The sequence below is a fragment of the Dendropsophus ebraccatus genome, chromosome 12 (assembly GCF_027789765.1).
Source record: "Dendropsophus ebraccatus isolate aDenEbr1 chromosome 12, aDenEbr1.pat, whole genome shotgun sequence".
Taxonomy (NCBI): domain Eukaryota; kingdom Metazoa; phylum Chordata; class Amphibia; order Anura; family Hylidae; genus Dendropsophus; species Dendropsophus ebraccatus.
In genome coordinates this window covers 45,061,384-45,082,365 of record NC_091465.1, presented here as the reverse complement: position 1 = coordinate 45,082,365, position 20,982 = coordinate 45,061,384, and the positions used below count along the sequence as shown (strand labels likewise).

At 42.3% G+C, this 20,982-nt stretch overlaps 1 protein-coding gene across 2 annotated transcripts in view; it reads right to left on the bottom strand.

Moving 5' to 3' along the window:
• LOC138769074 (germ cell-specific gene 1-like protein) overlaps nt 1–20,403 on the bottom strand; it is a 31,070-nt gene extending 10,667 nt beyond the window's left edge. For both annotated transcript variants that reach the window (XM_069947275.1, XM_069947276.1), the window contains exons 1-2: nt 20,314–20,403; nt 733–1,403 (exon numbers count right to left, since the gene is read on the bottom strand). In XM_069947275.1, coding sequence (XP_069803376.1) covers nt 733–1,057 — 325 coding nt within the window. In that variant the 5' untranslated portion in view covers nt 1,058–1,403; nt 20,314–20,403. The remainder of the gene's footprint in view (nt 1–732; nt 1,404–20,313) is intronic.
• Between the last annotated feature and the right edge of the window lie 579 nt (nt 20,404–20,982).

Below are 20,982 nucleotides of genomic sequence, written 5' to 3'. Positions count from 1 at the left end.
GTCTTACACTTACCTCCGTGCAGTCTGATCTTCAAACTTCTCATAGAGTCTGCCTCAGACAGACTATTTGGCTGAAATTTATCAAAGGATGTAAAATATACACTGGTGTAAACTGCTGATAGCAACCAATCCCAGCTCAGTGATGTAAACAGTGAGACCATCCATACCTTTATTGTAGGCTGCAATCACTTAAAAACATGGCATAAAGATGTGGCACTTTAGCATTTTGTTAGGTGATGCCCCCCAAAAGTTCACCAATATACACTTGGGGACATGCTTAGAAAGTGTTTTTTCCCTGCACTTACTACTACATCAAGGCTTCACTTCCTGGATAAAATGGTGATGTCACGACCTGACTCCCAGAGCTGTGTGGGCTGTGGCTGCTGGAGAGGATGATGGCAGGTGGATGCTTAATGTCCCTCCAGTGCCCTGTGTCCCTCTGCCATCATCCTCTCCAGCAGCCACAGCCCGCACAGCTCTGGAAGTCGGGTCGTGACATCACCATTTTATCCAGGAAGTGAAGCCTTGATGCAGTAGTAAGTGCAAGGAAAAAAGCACTTTATAAGCATTTCCTGTAATAAGTGTATATTGGTGATATAACTTTTTTTTTGCGGGGTGGGGGGATACAATACTTTAATAAGAAATTTCGCCAGACTTCTCCTTTAATACAATCTATTGCACTAAACTGTCTATCCAGAATATAATCCTGCCCACTGCTTTCTATGTACTTACCCCCTTGATGCTTTTCACAGGAGAACCAGAAGCCAGTGTGAAAGTACTTGAAGGCATATTTGTCATCCCCAGTCTCCCAGTTATAGTGAACCACATTCTGGTCCAAGGTTCCGTTGATGTCGGTCAGGTCGCTGTTGGTGGTGGTGCTGTTTATACTTAGCACTTGGCAGTTTTTACTTTTCACAGCTGACAAGCAGGGAGGTTTTACCACTTTGTGGGTTCCCTCACACCAGTAACTTGTAAAAAAAGCTGCCACAGAGAAACTCAGAGCCAGTAGGTTCAATACCACAGAGAGGAGGGACCTGTTCTTCCTGCTTAATTCCATATTGGATAGAGGAGCTAGAGAGCCATAAGTGCTTACGTTGAATTTTCCATTGAATTTACGTCCATTTTTTCATATGTTGCTGCAGACCATCTCACCATTCTTTGTCACTGCAAGAAATGTATCTTTCTTGCGAGGCATAGCCAATCAATGAACTTATGGGAATTTTTGTTTTTTTTTGTATTCCTTTAACAGTGGTTCAGTTTATCTTGTCATGTACAAAGCTTTACAAGGAACTCTCTAAATGCTTCAATTTGCCATCAGTTTTGTTCAGGTGAGGAGCATAGGTCTAGTTTTTCCTGAAACATTTTTGAGGAGTTTATCTTTCTTTGATCATTCTTAGTGCTTTCTGAAACAGATACAAACATGAAAGTACTGATAAAACTCTACTTTCCCAATGTACAATATGCAATAACCTAAATAAGGCTGGGTTCACACTGCAGTCCGTTTAACGTATCCGTTTTTAAATGGTTACTTTTAACGTACACAAAACCGTGGTCAGCCATGTTTTTGTGTAGGCAAAAAAAAAAAAAGGAAAAAAAATTCAGTTTTTATCAAATATTTTTTATAATGGAAGTCAATGGAAGAATGAATCCAAACGGATTGCACACAATTGCATCTGTTTTTGCATAAGTTTTTCTTCATTAAACATATGTTAAACGGACTGAAAAAAATGCAGTGTGAACCCAGCCTAACTGTACACATCAAGGTTCTTCGCGGGCAATTCAAATCCTTCTTACATGTATTTTAGCCAATTTTACATTGTCTGGTAGTTGTAAAGCCCACCAATACCTGACCACTGAGGTCATAGTGCACCATAGACTTTATTGGGGGAATATGATCAGAGGCTTAGATATTTACCAATAAAGGAAATCAACAAAAACAAGTAAAACAAAATAATTCTGTTTATGACATTCCATAGGCAATGCAATTCTCTGCTTATAGAAGGTACCTATAACAGTACAATGTATAAGGATAATAAAAGGGGTATCTGCAGTATAGGCATATTCACTAGTGATGAGCGAACATGTGAGCTAATTGTAGGAGCATGACCGTAATTGTTTGTCTTTGCCTATTACGAACAATTTGTTCGATGATTGGAATTGTTAAACGATCATTTTTGTAAATATTTGAACTTGCGAACGTACGCAACTGCGTAATTTACACTTTGCACCTGATAATCTGTGCGCATGTGCGTAGACTGAAACGTACGTACGTTATTTATTGGTGATTGTTCGGCGATCACGAGCATCTTTTTTTATGTTTGTGTTCGGGGTCTGAACTGAACATTGGGATGTTCACTCATCACTAACTACCTCAGGTGGGTTGAAAGTTCCTTGTTCTCCACATAGATGTGGGTGCTAGGGACAGGACCTGCATCTATTAGACGTTTATAGCATATCTTTTAGATTTTCCGTAAATGTTTATCATTTTTGTTAATACCCCTTTAAGAGATAATGGTCTACCAAGTTCACCATCTCTGCTATCTGTGGAAATTCTCATCACAACAGTGTAGAGATTGAGAACTGGTTAATAATATTCCCCCTTGAATGTGAGATCCACCCTAATATAGAAATCACTCCATCTTACTGATGGAATACATAAAGTCGTATCAGTGGAAATGAGCAAATTGACAGTCATATAAAATTATAATCGAATAAAGAAACATCCGTTAAATTAAATAGATCACATAAACTACAATACATTTCCTGTATGTGTTTACTGCTTTGAGCCTCCGACTAGCTTAAGCAAGCAAGATGCTTGATATAATGTTTGTGGATGCTCCACTTTAAAGGGGCCATCACTGATGCCTTTATGTGTTTGTTGAGCAGAGCTATAGCAGATCTATCTATGGTCCTCGTAAAACCACAAACAGCCCTGTTACATCTGATATAGATCGCTGTTTGTCAGATTGTTAATATAATAATGGCTGATCTACAACACATAATATAAAAATAATCCATGATCCAGCAAGCTTAACTATATAAACTGCTGAGACATCATTTTCTAAGTAAAACTGTGGAAACAAAAAAAAAAAAGGAAGGGGGGAAAAAAACAGGTAATGCTGATAAACAAGTGTACTTACATGCAGCGTTCTTGAGAGTCAGTCCATACAGAATAACTCGGAATGGTCACAGCTTATTACGTGACGAATGCAACAGATGATATGACAGGAAGACAGAGTTAAAAATCATATGACTAAAGATGAGCTGGGGGATGATGTCTGCTCCGCTACACCAGCCAGGCTTTTTATTATGGTGTGAGAATGAGTAAAGCTGATTAAAATGCCTTGATTATCTGCTTGGATAACCTAACATCAGTTTTATGGGAGATTAACAGGATTTTAAAAACATTAGCAGCTATCTGGGTATGGTCTTATCAGATACCAACAGCTGACTTCATTACAGATCTGGCTTCAACAAACTGCTTGGATTCTATCAAGAATGTAGATAAGACACTTACATAATAGACACATATCTATCTATCTATCTATCTATCTATCTATCTATCTATCTATCAACCATTCATCTATCTATCTTAAAGCATACCTATAATTTCAAAGTTTTTTTGTTTTGTTTTTAAAGGTACATGTTTTTTTTTATATTCATAGATAAGAGGAAAGCCTTGATATACCTTTGAGGAACAGTGAGAATCATTTTCAGCAGGCAGACTGGCTCAGCTGAAGGTACACAGCCCAGGCTTTCTCACTCCTTCCTGGAGGGATATCTGGGTAGTCCTGTGTTTCAAGACTCTTAAATGAGGCTTTTTGCATATTTTTTTTGTATATTCATGTTTCCCAGGGAGCAATGCACCTAGGATTTCACTGCATTGAGCGCTTTAACCAGCAGCCGGCATTGTTATCTGTGGCTGGTCTCCCTGAGATCAGTGATCTGTTTCTCTTATCACTCCTGCTCATGGCACATGTTAGACGCAACCAACACTTTCTGTGTTCTGTCCTGATCTAGCTGTTACTCGAGACAGATTTTAACAACAGGAAGTGGACAGTGAAGTGTAAAGAAGGAATATATCTAGTGGCCATGTTCTTCTAACTTATCTTTGGAAACTAACGTGATTTATAAATATGTTATAAATCACAAAGGCTATCTACTGGAGGGAAGTTTAAATGACAGCGACTGGCACAATGAACAGTGCGTTAGCCATTCATTTATGTGGCATGAATGGGAAAGGGTTAAGCATTGTTCTTATTAAAATGATGCAGGGGATGACTAAGGAGGAGAAAAGGCAAACAACTGCTCTTAGCAGGCATGTACTTTAATGGTGCGTTCACACCTACAGGATCTGCAGCTGATTATCTGCAGCAGATTTCATTTAAATAACTGAACACAGCATCAAATCTGCTGCAGATCTGCTGCAGATCCTGTAGGTGTGAACGCACCCTAATTCTTCACTGCTAGATGCTGAAAAATTTGCCAGATTTATTAGGAGGCATTTAAAGGGGTAGTGCGGCGGTAAAGAATTATTCACAGAATAACACACATTACAAAGTTATACAACTTTGTAATGTATGTTATGTCTGTGAATGGCCCCCTTCCCGTGTCCTACCACCCCCGCCCGTGTACCCGGAAGTGTGGTGCGCTATACTCACCTGTCACGTGCCGACACCCGTCTCCGATCTTCATTCAGTGACGTCTTCTTCGGCCGGCGAACAGCTCCGTCTGTTCCGAATGCCGGCCGCCCTCTGCAGCGTCATCCGATGCTCAGCCGCGATTGGCTGAGCATAACTGTGCTCAGTCAATCGCGACTGAGCAGCTGATGACGCAGCCGTGTCATCAGCCGCTCAGCCGCGATTGGCTGAGCATAACTGTGCTCAGTCAATCGTGGCTGAGCACAGTTGTGACGCGGCGGAGGGGGGGGCGGGCGGCAGCGACTCGGCCGTCCGTCCGAAGATGACGTTTGGCACAAAATGGTGGATGGCCCTCGACACGGATCAGGTAATGTATAATGCACCACACTTCCGGGTACACGGGTGGGGGGGGTGGGACACGGGAAGGGGGCGATTCACAGACATAACATACATTACAAAGTTGTATAACTTTGTAATGTGTGTTATTCTGTGAATAATTTTTTAGCGCCGCACTACCCCTTTAAAAGTCTGAAGAAAATCAATGATAGTAGTTGATACATATATATTGTCTTCTATGTAATTATGAGTACAAGTTCTTTTCTTGATGTAATATTAAGCTAATAAGAGTCATTCATTTGCAACAAACAAAAATAAATCCTCTGATTTATTTCTTTATTTTTAAATGAATGACTAATTTTTAGCTGAATATTTCATCAAGGAAAGAACTTATACTCATTATTAGAAGACAAAATATACGTATCAAGTACTGTCACTGATTTTCTTCAGAAAAGGCAGCAGTCTTACCTATTTTCTCCAACCTAAAAAAACCCTATCTGTCATACCCGTAGAAGCAAATGAACCACAACCAACTTTACAAGCTCATGACATACAGTACCTGTACAACATGGTGGCACTAAGTGTTTGATGTGTTGACATGAAAGCCCCAGGCCAGTAGTTGGCTACTAATTATATTAATTGAATGATTGCTTATACATTTTCCCTAGGGGTCTGAACAATTGTGAATTTAAAAAAAAAAAAATTCAAGATACTCCCCTTTTTTCCATTTAACAAAAAAGAAAACAGTAAACATATTTGGTATTACCGGGTGGGGAATGTCCTAATTATACAAAAAAGTATTGATCATGGTGCAAAAAATGAGCCTCAAACTGCTGTGTAGATTACAAAATCCCCTCCTAAAAAGTTAAAGGAATCAGAACAGGGTTATTTAAAACACTAAAGGGGTTATCCAGCGAAAATTATTTTCCTTTAAATTAACTGGTTTCAAAAAGTTATTTAGATTTGTAATTTTATTTCTATTTAAAAATCTCACATCTTCCCATACTTATCAGCTGATGTATGTCCTGCAGGAAATGTTTTCTTATCAGTCTGACACAGTGCTCTCTGCTGCCACCTGTGTCCGAGACAGAACCTTTCCTGTTCCCTGCTTTCTAGTTCCTGTGTAGGACAGAGATGTCAGCAGAGAGCACTGTGTCAAGCTGAAAAGAAAACAATATTTCCTGCAGGACATTCAGTAGCTGATAAGTATGGGAAGACTTGATATTTTAAAATAGAAGTAAATAACAAATCTATATAACTTTCTGTTATCAGTTGATTTGAAAGAAAAAGATTTTTGCAAAATAACCCCTTTAAGGAGACTTTAAAAAAAATCATGTTTATCTTCTTCAATGAGGTAAAGCATACAATAAAGTATATAGATTTGTTATCATTCTCATTGCGCTGGGCCACAGAATATAACATGGCCATATTATTGCACAGTAAACGTTGCAAGGCTATGTTCACACAACGTAAGTTAAGTATTACTCATCTCATGGCCGTTTTTGCCGATTTGCAACATGACCGTGATTAATACTTAAAGAGACTCTGTACCCACAATCTGTCCCTCCCAAACCACTTGTACCTTCAGATAGCTGCTTTTAATCCAAGATCTGTCCTGGGGTCCGTTCAGCAGGGGATGCAGTTATTGTCCTACAAAAACTAATTTTAAACTTGCAGCCCTGTGCCAAACTGCCGTGGCCTTGAGTGTCTATGCATTAGACTTGCACCGCCTCTCCATCCCTACTCAACACCCTCTTCACCATTAGGAACGCCCCAGGCAAAACTTCTCCTATTCCTCACTTGTCTGAACACTGCACAGGTGCCTTAACGATCCAACTCATGTGCAGTGTTCACACAGCTAATGAATAGGAGAATACCTGCTTAGGGCATTCCTAATGATGAAGAGGGCGGGGAGGAGGGACGGAGAGGTGGTGCAAGTCTAATGCACAGACACTCTAGGCCACGCCAATTTGACTCAGGGCTGCAAGTTTAAAATTAGTTTTTTAGGACAATATCTGCATCACCTGCCGAACGGACCCCAGGACAGATCTTGGATTAAAAGCAGCTATCCGAAGGTACAAGCGGTTTGGGGGGGTCAGATTGTGGGTACAGAGTCGCTTTAACTTACATTGTGCTGCAGCTGAAGGAATCCCTGCCGGAGTGTATACACATGGTATACGCTCTGGCTGGGATCACTAGTGGCCACGCAAAAAAAAGGACATGTCATTGCACACAATGGAGTGTGCGGCTCCGGCCGCACACTCCATTGTGTGCAGCGGTGAATTCGGATACACGGGTGCACCCGCATCCGGATTCAGCATTAAATAACTCCAGTACCGGCCGGGATGATCTTCAATAACACCGGCTGTTCTGTGATCCAGCCGGGTCATAGAGCGGCCAGTGTTATACATAGTGGGAACATGGCCTAACAACAGAAGTTTCCAAATTAGTTTTTTTTTTTTCATTGTCATGCCGCATATTGTTTATTTCCAATTTCACCTTATATTTTATAGTGAATGAAGGGTGTCATTACATGTCCCCCATTTTACTGGAGTGCTGGTTGCACATCTGCAAGGTCATAGTTGAAATAATAAAGATAGAAAAGTGCGCTGGTTTCTTTCTTCATCTGTAGTGTAGGGACTGAAAGTAGCAGCGGCGCACAGGAAACATGTTCTTGCGATAAGTAGGGGGTCCATGTAGACAGACACCCATCAAGCTTTTATTTTCTATCCAGTGAATATGTTTTTAAACATTTGGATCTGGGACAGTGAGAGTAAGTGATGCATTGCCATGTATTGTTTGGTTTTACATTCACGAGTGTTAGGGCTGCAGCAACATCCCATGTTCGGGGCCGCAGCTGCACCTGCGCTCTCTCTCCCGGCTGTCTTCTGCAGATGCTGTACCCCATGTGCAGAGCACAGTGCTGCTGCTACTTCGGCCCCTGGGGGTGCCTCATCACTGTCCCGGCCGGTATCCATCCCCACCTCCAAGGGCACAAGTGCGCCAGCTGTCACAGATTTAAAGGTGCAGTACGTACCTAATTGTGTGTGCACTAAACACCTGCCCTATAAATAAAGGACCTGTCCTGACATTCCCTGTTTCTCTGCATGCTTCCTATGGCGTGTGGTCCGAGCTCTCCGAGTTTCCTGCCCGTGTTTCCTGCCCTTGTTTCCTGACTATTGGTCCAAGCAATTCCTGGTTCTAGCTATCTGACTGCTGTCTCGGCTCCATCCGAAAGTCCTGTTGAGCCCCAGCCTGCCTGCCTACCTGTCTCCAGCTGCACCTCGCCCGCCACCACTAGCAAGCCAAGCCAGGGGTAACAGCCTGGGGGTCGCCTGCTGCATCAAATCTATCCCAGTAAAGACCAATGGCTCCTTAGACTTCACTCCCAAGTGCGGCTTACATCATCGCTAGTGGTGATACAACGAATCCACGACTCCATTTCTTACAACGAGGTCTGTTCAGCTTATGTAAATTGATCAGTCGATTGGCTTAATGTGTGTTAGGGGAACTACTGTATATCTACTATGTGATATGTATATGTGATTGGGTGGAATATACTTCACAGTGTCGGATGTTTTTACTGTCTTTTTATACTTTTCTTATTATTATAATAACAAAGTTATAATAGTAAAGTTTTACAAATTATTTGAGGTCTTTTTCCTGTCGATCACACAGCAAACAACAAGGTAGAAGGCTGCTCGGCTGCTGTAGCATTTTTAGCAGCATAGAATCTGCTAAAATGGGAACATAGTCTCCTGAGAGGAAGATTTGCAGTCCAGGGTTGTAAAACAGCCTGTCAGTTCCCCCAATGTATGGCAGTGACATTGTGTTTCCAGTGATAATAAATATTGTGTCAAGGGTAGAGTATCTGCAAAGAATGGAAATAGGCCTATGCTGACAACGGCATCTAATTGATAAACTCATTATATTGTGTGCACAGAGCCTATACAAAGAAGGCCATGCTTCCCAGGCACATCATAGTCTATCATACTGTGTATCACATGTCATTTTTATATTGCTCCCAATGTACAGTATATGCAGGACAGGTCCATAGGGTCCATTGTCAGATGGAGGATAAAACTTAGTGTATGTAAGAATACAACAATAACATTAGGTGTGGAATAGCATAAGTAAACCATACTATTCCCTACCTGGAGATTCCATTTAAAATATGTAAAATATATCTGTTAAACAGGTCCAATTTAAGCCAATGGGTGACATATACCAATGTATGGTATCTGTCCAGGTGTATCTGTCCAGGTAACCAGTTAGCAAATACCTTTGGAAGCTTCCCTTTCCATTCATGGACTCTATCACTGAAACTTGCATGTATCAGATGGCTGTTTTAGCAGTACCACCATTCTGGAGGGAGCTTGAGAAGAAGACTGACGGTAAGCCTTAGGATATGTTCACACCATAGGCGGATTATAATGAGGGCAATCTGGGCAACTGCCCGGGGCCTAGTGCTATTGCCCCTATTATAATGTTGCTACCGCATACCTCTGCACTTTCTCCCCAGTGCAGCAAAGGACCACAGGGCCAGATCTATTGTAGGCCGCTCTGCCCCTTTTAAATGTCCACCATTTTGGAGCAGACGTGGCTCGCACAGGCATGTCTGCTAGAGTGCCCTGTGACCCGTGACGTCACTTCCGGGATGCACACCAGCACGGAGGAGTGAGGAGCAGTGACCAGGAGAAGAGAGAAGCCCGAGCTCCAGGAGGAGAGAGATGCTGCTGGGGAGCGATGTGCCAGGTGAGTACACTTTTATTACTTTTTTTGGGGGGATGCTAAAGGGGGGTTATTAATGGGGGAGGCTACTGAGGGGGTCATTAATGGGGGAGGCTATTGAGGGGGCTATTAGTGGGGGAGGCTACTGAGGGGGCTAATAATGAGGGAGGCTACTGAGGGGGCTAATAATGGGGGATACTGGGGGCTATTCATGGCGGATACAGGGGGCTATTCATGGGGGATACTACAGGGGTAGGCTTTTCTTGGGGGATACAGGGGGGCTATTCATGGGGGATGCTACAGGGGTGGAATCCCGCATGCCTCAGTGTCCCATAGCCTGTCTATGGGAGGGCTCACGCACCTCCTCTCCCGCCACTCTCCGGGCAAAGAATTTACACGTCAATTCTTTGCGCGGAAAGCAGCTGGAGCGGAAGCGCATAAGCCCTGTCATAGACAAACTATGGAACACTGAGGCAGGTGGGATTCCGCCACATTTAGTAAGAACATACCCTTCAGTGTAAACATACCCTTCTGTTGGAGATATGTTACAAGGACTCCTTACATTGCCATAGCTATCAATAAGTATCAGACCAATCACATCTTTTGATCATACATTAGGCTAGATCTTTAGTATGTGAAAAATGGATACACTAAATCTTAGTGGATAAATCACTAACTGATATTTATAAAATAATATATGACTAATATCAGATACTTGTGTGGCACTAAGGACACAGACACAAGGCCGGTTACATGTGTAGGAAATTCCTGAATAGGGGTAATCCCCAGAGGTTGATCAGAAAACATCTGGATTGTATTAGGGCTGAGTGGACATTTTGCAGAACAGTAGCCTAACCCAGCTTTACACACAGCTTGGCACAGTTATTAATATTATGAGCTTTTAGCATGTCATAAAGAAAAAACCTGAATGGTGTAAACACACAATATCAAAAAGACACTAATTACTTGGCAGTGATGTGAACTCTATCTATGTCTGCCAGATGGAAAATGTGGAATTTTCTAAATTATAAGTAAAGTTTGTATAGGAGTTGGATAAAGTACTGCAAAAGGTATAAAATAATGTTTGTTAATTAATGAAAATATACAATTTGTGGGTAGAAGTATTCAATTTGCTATGACACATGAAGTTTAGCTCTGTGGGTCTCCCATTTCTCTTGATCATCTGTGAGATGTTTCTGCATCTTGATTGGAGTCACCTATGATAAATTCAGCTGACTGGGCAAGATTTGTAAAGACATGGCCCCTATCTATATAAGGTGTCACAGCTGGCAATGCATATCAGAGGGGAAGACTGGTCAATGTAGAGGGAAAGCTGAATGGAGCAAAGTACAGAAATATTCTTAAAGGGGTTATCCAGCGCTACAAAAAAAATGGCCACTTTCTTCCAGAGACAGCCCCACTCTTGTCTCAAGCTTGGCCAGGGTTTTGCTGATCAGTTTTAGTGAAGTGAATGGAGCTTAAAGGGGTACTCTGCTCCTGGAGGCTTTTTTTATATGGCCGGGGAGGAGGTGCCTAAGGGCAACGACGTCCATTCACCTCCCCGATTCCAGCGGCGGTTCCCGTATCGCGGCGCTCCGGTCCCCGCAGGCCGTCCGCTTCCGGGTGTCTGACATGGGCTCGAGACATGGCGTTTCAAGTCCACTCAGCCTGTCAGTAACAGAGGCGGGATCCCACCTCCGTCACTGACTGACTGAGCGGACTTGAAACATCACATCTCGAGCCTGTGTCAGACACCAGGAAGCGGACGGCCAGCGGGGACCGGAGCGCCGCGATACGGGAACCGCCGCTGGAACTGGGGAGGTGAGTGGACGTCGTTGCCCTCAGCCACCTCCTCCTCGCCCATATAAAAAAATGCCCCCAGGCCGGAGTACCCCTTTAATTGCAATCCACACCTAAACTGGAGACAAGAGTCGTGTTGTCTCTGAAAGAAAGTGGCCATGGTTTTGTAGCACTGGATAACCCCTTTAATGAAAAACAGACTGAGCTGAAGGTTCACCTTCAACAAGACAATGACCCTTAGCATACAACCAAGATGACATCACGGGAGTGGCTTGGGGACAACTATAAATGTTGGGGTGGCCAAGCCAAAGTTGTGAACCCTATAGAACATCTCTGGAGAGACCTAAAAATGGCTCCATCGACAGTCCCCATCCAACCTGACATAGCTTGAGGGGATGTGCAAAGAAGAATGGAAGAAAATTCTCAAATCCAGGTCTGCAAACCGTTTGCCATCATATCCAAAACTGGAGACTGTGATAAAAAAAAAGGTCTGAATACTTAGGTCAATGCAACATTTTCGATTTTTTTTCTTTTTCAATAAATTAGCAAAGTGCAGAACGATTTGGGGGGTCGATGTGACAAAAAATGAGGCATGAAGATGCTGTTTTCGTGGAGCATTTAAGCTACAAAAAGTAGTTAAAAAAGAATTGCTGAAGGTTTTTGGTAAAAGTGTGTGTAAAATCCTGTAGATTGCATTCAGGAGCTTCAAGTAACCTTAAGGGCATCAGTGTAAGAATAGCGGAAACCTAATTGCGGACCTTGAAGAGCTGCAGTCTATAGAGTCTATAACCCTACTGTGTTGAGCCAGATGAAGGCAAAACCCCCTATGAGGCAGATGCCAATAGCAATGGCCATCACAGGGAGAAAATTTCTTCCTGACTCCAAAATGGAAACCAGAATAATCCCTGGATCAAAGCATCCAGGTTCATTTGAAATTATTTAAAGTGTAACTATCATCTTGTGCGCGTGGCATGATGCACTTTCAAAATGCCAACAGGTCTGTAGTCCGCTCCTAACGTGACCGGTCTACAGAACTGGTGGAAGCTCCATAGACTGCTTTATAATACACTTACAATGCAATCTATGGAGCTTCTGGGAGTAAGAGCAGTGAGACTATGGAACTCTCTGCCACATGATGCTGTCATGGCTGACTTATTAAAGTGTAACTATCATCTTGCCCATGTGGCAGCATGCGCTTTGTAAATGTCGACAGGTCTGTAGTCCGCTTCAAACCTGACCGGTCAACAGACCTGTCGACATTTTCAAATCGTATGCTGCCACGTAAGCAAGATGATAGTTACACTCAGGGCCGGGACAAAGAGTAGGCAGGGGTAGGCGATGGCCTAGGGCGCCAAACAGCAGGGGGCGCCACCAGGCCGAACCGGGAAGCAGCATACAGGAGCTGATTACATCAGCCCCATGTCCGGAGATTCACAGCCTGTGAGTCTTCAGCTGCTGCTGTACATAGGAGGGGGGAGGGGCGGCCTCCTGCTGAGGACACTGCTCTGGCTGAGCTCCCACTCCCAGGAGGCGTCTGACTTGGTGCAGGACGGCAGCATGGGGGAATGTGCAGCATTACTCATCCCCTGCTGCACATCCGCCTGCCTGTGGGAGCTGCTCAGCTGTCGGGCCAGAGAGGAGGAGGTGAAGAATGGCAGCCTGCAGAGACCACACAGCACATGGGGACCAGGAAGTGTCTGCAGCTCTGTCTGTCCTGGGCCTCTCATCTGCATTGTTGTCTTCATCACCAGCAGACCCCTCCATGACAGTCCCAGAATGGAAAGTACACCCCTAGATGAGAGGTAGCTGTTGTGTGTGTGTGTGTGTGTGTGTGTGTGTGTGTACATAAGTGTGTGCCTGTATACATGTATATATACTGCCTGTCTGTATACATAAATGTGTGCATGTGTAAGTGTATGTATATGCATAAATGTATGCGCATACAAAAGTCTGTATACATAAATGTGTGTATCTGTGTGTGTGTGTGTGTGTGTGTGTGTGTGTATACATAAGTGTGTGCCTGTATACATGTATATATACTGCCTGTCTGTATACATAAATGTGTGCATGTGTAAGTGTATGTATATGCATAAATGTATGCGCATACAAAAGTCTGTATACATAAATGTGTGTGTCTGTGTGTATATACATAAACATGTCTGTATACAGTATGTAGTTTTTTCTCTGTATATTACTGGAAGGTATGTATAAGCTCAGGTTCACACTACTTTTTGTGTTCATGTTTCACAGTTTGAATAGAAAAGCGTAGGTGACTATACTAGTGTATATACAGTAATATAGGTGACTATGCTAGTGTATATACAGTAATATAGGTGACTGCTAGTGTATGTACAGTAATATAGGTGACTATGCTAGTGTATATACAGTAATATAGGTGACTATGCTAGTGTATATACAGTAATATAGGTGACTGCTAGTGTATGTACAGTAATATAGGTGACTATGCTAGTGTATATACAGTAACATAGGTGACTATGCTAGTGTATATACAGTAATATAGGTGACTATGCTAGTGTATATACAGTAATATAGGTGACTATGCTATTGTATATACAGTAATAAGTGACTATGCTAGTGTATATACAGTAATATAGGTGACTGTGCTATTGTATATACAGTAATAAGTGACTATGCTATTGTATATACAGTAAAGTGACTATGCTAGTGTATATACAGTAATATAGGTGACTATGCTAGTGTATATACAGTAACATATGTGACTATGCTATTGTATATACAGTAATATAGGTGACTATGCTAGTGTATATACAGTAATATAGGTGACTGCTAGTGTATGTACAGTAATATAGGTGACTATGCTATTGTATATACAGTAATATAGGTGACTATGCTAGTGTATATACAGTAATATAGGTGACTATGCTAGTGTATATACAGTAATAAGTGACTATGCTATTGTATATACAGTAATATAGGTGACTGCTATTGTATATACAGTAATATAGGTGACTATGCTAGTGTATATACAGTAATAAGTGACTATGCTATTGTATATACAGTAATATAGGTGACTGCTATTGTATATACAGTAATATAGGTGACTATGCTAGTGTATATACAGTAATATAGGTGACTATGCTCTTGTATATAGAGTAACACCTTGGTATACGAAACACATTTCCCTCTGAAGTTTTGTTCGGTACTGGAACATTGCTTTCAAAAAATCAGGGGGGAGAACTGTCAGGTTGTATTAAGGTGTTCAGACACCAAGGTTACAGGTTTTGGATACCCACTGCAAATACTACTGTATGTATTGGGGCTCATAATACAGTGTGGGGGCACTTTCAGGGCATTATACTGTCTGTGGCGCACCAGTTCTTATAACACTGGGATCGGGGGGGGGGGGGGGGGGGGGGGCGCCATTTGCCTTCTCTGCCTAGGGCACCAAAACTTCTTGTCCCGGCCCTGGTTACACTATAATTAGTCAGCCATGACAACATCATGTGGCAGTGAGTTCCATAGTCTCACTGCTCTTACAGTAAAGAATCCGCGTCTGTGCCGATGGTGAAACCTTCTTTCCTCTAGACGTAGAGGATGCCCCCTTGTCATGGTTACAGAGCTAGGAGTAAAAAGATTACTACAAAGATCTCTGTACTGGTTATTCATATATTTGTACATTATGATCAGATCGCCCCTAAGACGTCTTTTTTTCTAAGCTAAATAACCCCAAGTTTGATAACCTGTCGTGGTACTGTAACCCACCCATTCCCTTAATGACCTTTGTGGCCCTCCTCTGCACGTCCTCAGCCATGTTCAGCCATGTCCTTCTTATATAAACTGAACCCAGTTTATATGGTGTGGTACACCAGCCTCAGAAGTGATGCCTAAAATGATGGCTGGGCAATGCTTAGTGGCAAGTTTTCTGTCAACCAAATTTGAAGCAGCTCCTCTACCATTTAGTCCCAACATGCACTATTTAAAGCGACTCTGTACCCACGATCTGACCCCCAAACACTGCTTGTACCTTCAGATAGCTGCTTTTAATCCAAGATCTGTCCTGGGGTCCGTTTGGCATGTGATGCAGTTATTGCCCTAAAAAACTTTTAATCTTGCAGCCCTGTGTCAAATTGGAGTGGCCTAGAGTGTGTGTGCCCTAGGATTGCCTCCATCCCTCCCCCCCGCCCTCTTCATCATTAGGAATGCCCCTAGAACATTTTCTCCTATTCGTCAAGTGTCTGACACTGCACAGGTGCCTTAACAATCCAGCCCATGTGCAGTGTTCACACAGGTGAGGAATAGGAGAAAATGTTCCAGGGGCATTCCTAATGATGAGGAGGGCGTGGAGGAGGGATGGAGGGGTGTCGCAATCCTAGGGCATGGGTAATCTAGGCCATGCCAATTTGACACAGGGCTGCAGGTTTTAAAGTTGTTTTTAGGACAATAACTGCATCACCTGCCAAAGGACAGATCTTACATTAAAAGCAGCAATGAAATGGTAGAAGCGCTTTTGGGGGGGGGGGGTTCAGATTGTGGGTACAGAGTCACTTTAACCATCCAGCCATCAAGCTAGCTCCCCCCTTGCCCTGACTGCCCAATTCACACAAATATTAATTTAAGGCATCAGATCAATCAAACTGTAGATTTAACTTTGCCTTGAAGTTTTGTATAATATGAGCAACATACACCTTCCCGTTCTTAAGATTGCTAAAAGCTGATGTTTCTCTATTAAAAATCTCAGCGTTTTATAAATTCAGCAGTCAGCCAGCAGTGTCGGAGTCATAGTTATCTCACATCAGTGACTCACCGTGATAGATTTCACCACTCACACATGGTGTTTGTTTTCAAACAGAAAAAATGTTCAAGATTAGGCATGACACATTAAAGCATAATATTAGTAGGAGTTGAAAATTAAATTATTCCAAAGTATGTCATATTCTGAAGTTTCACTTTGTAAAATTAAAGGAAAAATGTAACCTATATAACGGTATTCCCATCTCAGCTTGTCATGCCTTGTGTATAGGATAGGGAATAACAAGCTGATCGCTGGGGGTCCGACTGACAAGAGCCCCACCGATCCTGACACAATCTCCCTACAATGAATGGAGACTCAGGTGCCTTTCCTGCACATTCCATTTATACTTTATAGGGCTACCAAATGCTCCTGAGTGCTGAACTTAGCAAGTTTGGCAACCCTATATAAAATGATTGGAGAGCCGGCCACAATGCGAGGAGATAGAGTCCACCTTCTCAAGAACTTTGGGAGTCCTGTCAGTGTCAATAGGTTTACATACTCGCAACAGAATTTTCATTTCGTTGCGAGTATGTAAACACTGTCCCTCTTAACCCACCACGGCCCAGTGAATAGTTTACCCCTCTGTTTTCCGGCCTGCTTTTGTGGCTCCGGCCTCCCTGATGTCCCATTCAGCCAATCAGTGGCTGCAGCAGAACAGCGCACTGATTGGCTGAGCTGGACATCAGGGAGTCGGGAGCCCCAGACGCAAGTCGGAGCGTGGAGCCGTAAAGTATTCACCGGGTCGTGGCGGGTTAAGGGGGACAGTGTTTACATACTCGCAACGGGTTGAAAATTCCGCTGCGAGTATGTAAACCAATTGAAACTGACAGTACGGGAATCGTAGCAGATTTCTCGTCAAATCCTCTGCGATTCCACTATGTGTTAACCCACCCTAAAGGACGGTTTCAATCTAAGGTTATATGGATTCATTTTTGTCTCTATATTGCGGTCACAAGTCCTGGCCTGACTGAGTCTGATAACCCACACTGACAGCTGTCGGCTCATCATACTCACAGTCAGGCCAGGGCAGAGGTATGATATGTGTGTCCAACAACACAGGTCTCTTTAAAGGGGTTATCCAGAGCTACAAAAACATGGCCACTTTTTCCCCTCTCTTGTCTCCAGTTCAGGTGCGGTTTGCAATTAAGCTCCATTTACTTCAATGGAACTGAGTTTTAAACCCCACCCAATCTGGAGACAAGAGAGGGGGAAAGTGGCCATGTTTTTGTAGTGCTGGATAACCCCTTTAAATAATGCTCAGATTTGTAATAATACACACAATTTCCCTCTAGCAGACCCTATTTCCCTACTGCCTATAAGCATCCAACAGTGGCTCCTGCTCTGGGCTACTTAGCAGGGCCACATGTTACATGGTCGCCTATTCATTGCAGTGCACATTATGTAATACCACATTTCTCAGAGAACACGTGCAAACTCGCATGATTGGGTTTCAGACCCGTTGCGATCAGCTGACTATTAGGGTGGATCATCTTTCTGTGTTATACATGAATCAGTGTAATCGGGGGAATTTGCAAGAATCTAAAAAAACAGAAATGCAAAAAATTTTAAGATCAGCATTTTCACTCATCTTAAAGTCAAATTTGTTAAATTAATTTGTTTTATTAATTATGCAACTAGTCAGGCTATATATATACTTCAGAAGATATTCCTTTCTATATTCTTTTCTATCTCTTACAGTCTCGGCTAAGCCGCTGAGAATGTGTCAGAGGCACGCTTACTTGAGTGTCCAATAGCACCTGATCGGCTTTGAAGCATAGAAATAAGACTGCGCCCTCGGAAAACTATTGGCCCAGTATAGTAAGCCTCATCTTGAAGCTTGGGTGTGCTCTAAAATCTTTGCCTGAGAGAGACCGTGTCTTGTTGCTGAGCTTAGTCTTGCTGTAGTGTAGGACCAGGGGCAATTCTGCCATGAGGCCCCTTGAGACATGGCATTAGGCGGCACAATCTATTGTAGAAAAGGGAGGAAGCAGGAACAGAGGCAGCACCTGGTGAACCAAGGTCCACCTGGCCACCAGGTGCTGTGACTGGCTCTTTAAAGGGGTTATCCAGTGCTACAAAAACATGGCCACTTTCTTTCAGAGACAACACGACTCTTGTCTCCAGGTCAGGTGCGGTTTGCAATTAAGCTCCAAGCTGGAGACAAGAGTCGTGTTGTCTCTGGAAGAAAGTGGCCATGTTTTTGTAGCGCTGGATAACCCCTTTAAGGAGTGCTCACAGATAAATAATACTGGGGTATCATCTACAGGGGAGAGGGTGGCGAAGGAGAATGCTTACATGGAGGGGGGCTATCTATTGGGGGGATGCCTACATGGGGAGGGGGCTGAGTACTGGGGTATTACTTACAGCTGGCGTAGTCTACATGAGGGGTAACACCTAACCTACATGCGTATTAGCTACAGGGGGTGACATCTGTGGGGGTGATACCTACATGGTTTACTTGATATGCTTTACTGGGGGAGGACTAACTAACCAATGAGAGAAGACGTCACTGTGAGCCACTGGATATAAGTCACTGTTTAAAATACTAGCCTGTATGACCATCTGTTCAAAAAGGAAAGTAAGAACATATATATATATATATATATATATATATATATATATATATATATATATATTGGGGAAATGGGGGGGGCCTTTCTGTAGTTCATCTCAGGCAGCAAAGTGGCTTCATTAACCCCTGTATATTACCTGTGACATGAAGCTGTCTTCTACAAGCTCACCTATAGCAGGGTTTGGCTGTTCCTCACCCAGGATTAGACCCCCGTACACAGCTATTTCTGTTTCAGTTAATACATACTAACCTACATAGGAAAATTATCACCAGTTTGGTATAATTGGTCTGATTTGCTTTACATTCTCTTCTATTCATTTTAACTATATATAATCAACAAAAGTTCTACTCTCATTTTTATATCACTCCTGGGATGCTAAAGTCCATATACTAGATCCATACAAGAGAAGTCCAGTAGAGTCCACCTAGGGAGACTTTTTAGGTAGTTTTTCAGTATTTTTTTTTTTACAATTTTTTGCTATTATGTAACTATTCTGCACAAAAGTGCAGAATTAGGGAAACATGGAGTCATTCTAATTCATTGTAATATTTAGATTCCTTACAGGGGTTATCCAGTAAAAAATCTTTTTCTTTTCAGAAAGTTATATAGATTTGTAACTTACTTCTATTTAAAAATCTCAAGTCTTCCCATACTTATCAGCTGCTGTATGTCCTACAGGAAATGTTGTTTTATTTTCAGTCTAACACAGTGCTCTCTGCTGCCACCTCTGGCCGAGACAGGAACTGTCCAGAGCAGGAAAGGTTTTCTATGGGGATTTGCTACTACTCTGGACAGTTCCTGTCTCGGCCAGAGATGTCAGCAGAGAGCACTGTGTCAGACTGAAAAGAAAACAATTCCTGCAGGACATACAGCAGCTGATAAGTATGGGAAGACTTGAGATTTTTTAATAGAAGTAAATTACAAATCTATATAACTTTCTGAAACCAGTTGATTTAAAATAAAAAGATTTTCACTGGATAACCCCTTTAACCAATGAGATGAATGTGGACAATACATATACGATACTTTTAGATCATGTAAATTGATTATTTATTTAGCAAGCCTGCCTTCAGCAGCCAACGCAGACTTATAGCATAATATGATAGATATAGAAGCTATTTATTGCATATGCAGTTGTATTTGCTGGATGGTAAGAATAAATGATTGCAGCTATATGAAAGTTTCTGAATTGAACATGAAACTGATATGTAATGCACACAATAATCCAGCAAAGCAACAGGCTATTAGAAAACATTCCCTTAGCAGCCAGCCGCTCAAACAACATCTCACTTTTACACAGGTAACCTTGCTAGCTAAATGCACAAGGCCTTTACGCCTATTATCCACCTAGGGGCAGTATAACTTTACAAACCTATGCTGAAGTGCAACATACCAACCCTAAATATCACGTGCCTTTATATTCCTGCCTGTTACACTTACGGGGAAAAAGCATACTTACATAATACGTCACCTTGTGTCACTCACAGGACCTCTGAATTCGTCACGATATTCACCATGACCGTTCTCTCAATATCCATGTCAGCGTTCTAGGATCTCCCTATAGAAAAAGAAGACAATCTGGCCATTTTTTATCCAGTTACCACTCAGCTGGTGGTGCACTGCAGAACAGTATGATGAATGCATGGCTCAATGTATGATGTGATTGTCCTTGTATGGGGAAATGCTGCCACCAAGTGGCCACTTTAGAAAGAGCAAGACAGACACTTTTTTTTCTACCTTTAGGAAGAAGTCTAATCATATTAAAATGTTCAAACGGCAAAGTTATGTATGTATAATAGAAAGGGCATGTGAGGAGGACAATTTTTACTCCGAAAATGTAATATTCATTTACTATTTTATCGATTTTGTCATACAGTATTTTAAAATAGAGACAAGTGAATTGATTCACTAGGTTTGGTAACAATTAGGCCTCCTTCACATGCTGTTTTATTTTTTTATGGCTTTTTTTTTATATTGTGCCCTTTTTACCTTCCTGTTTTACAAAAGGTAGAGGATTGTCATAGTCAGTAAGTACGCAATCAGGTCCGCTCTGCAAAGAGGGAAAAGAACAAGGCTGGAGAGTCAAACATGAGCAATTACGGGATCTTATTAGCCCAAAAGTACAAAC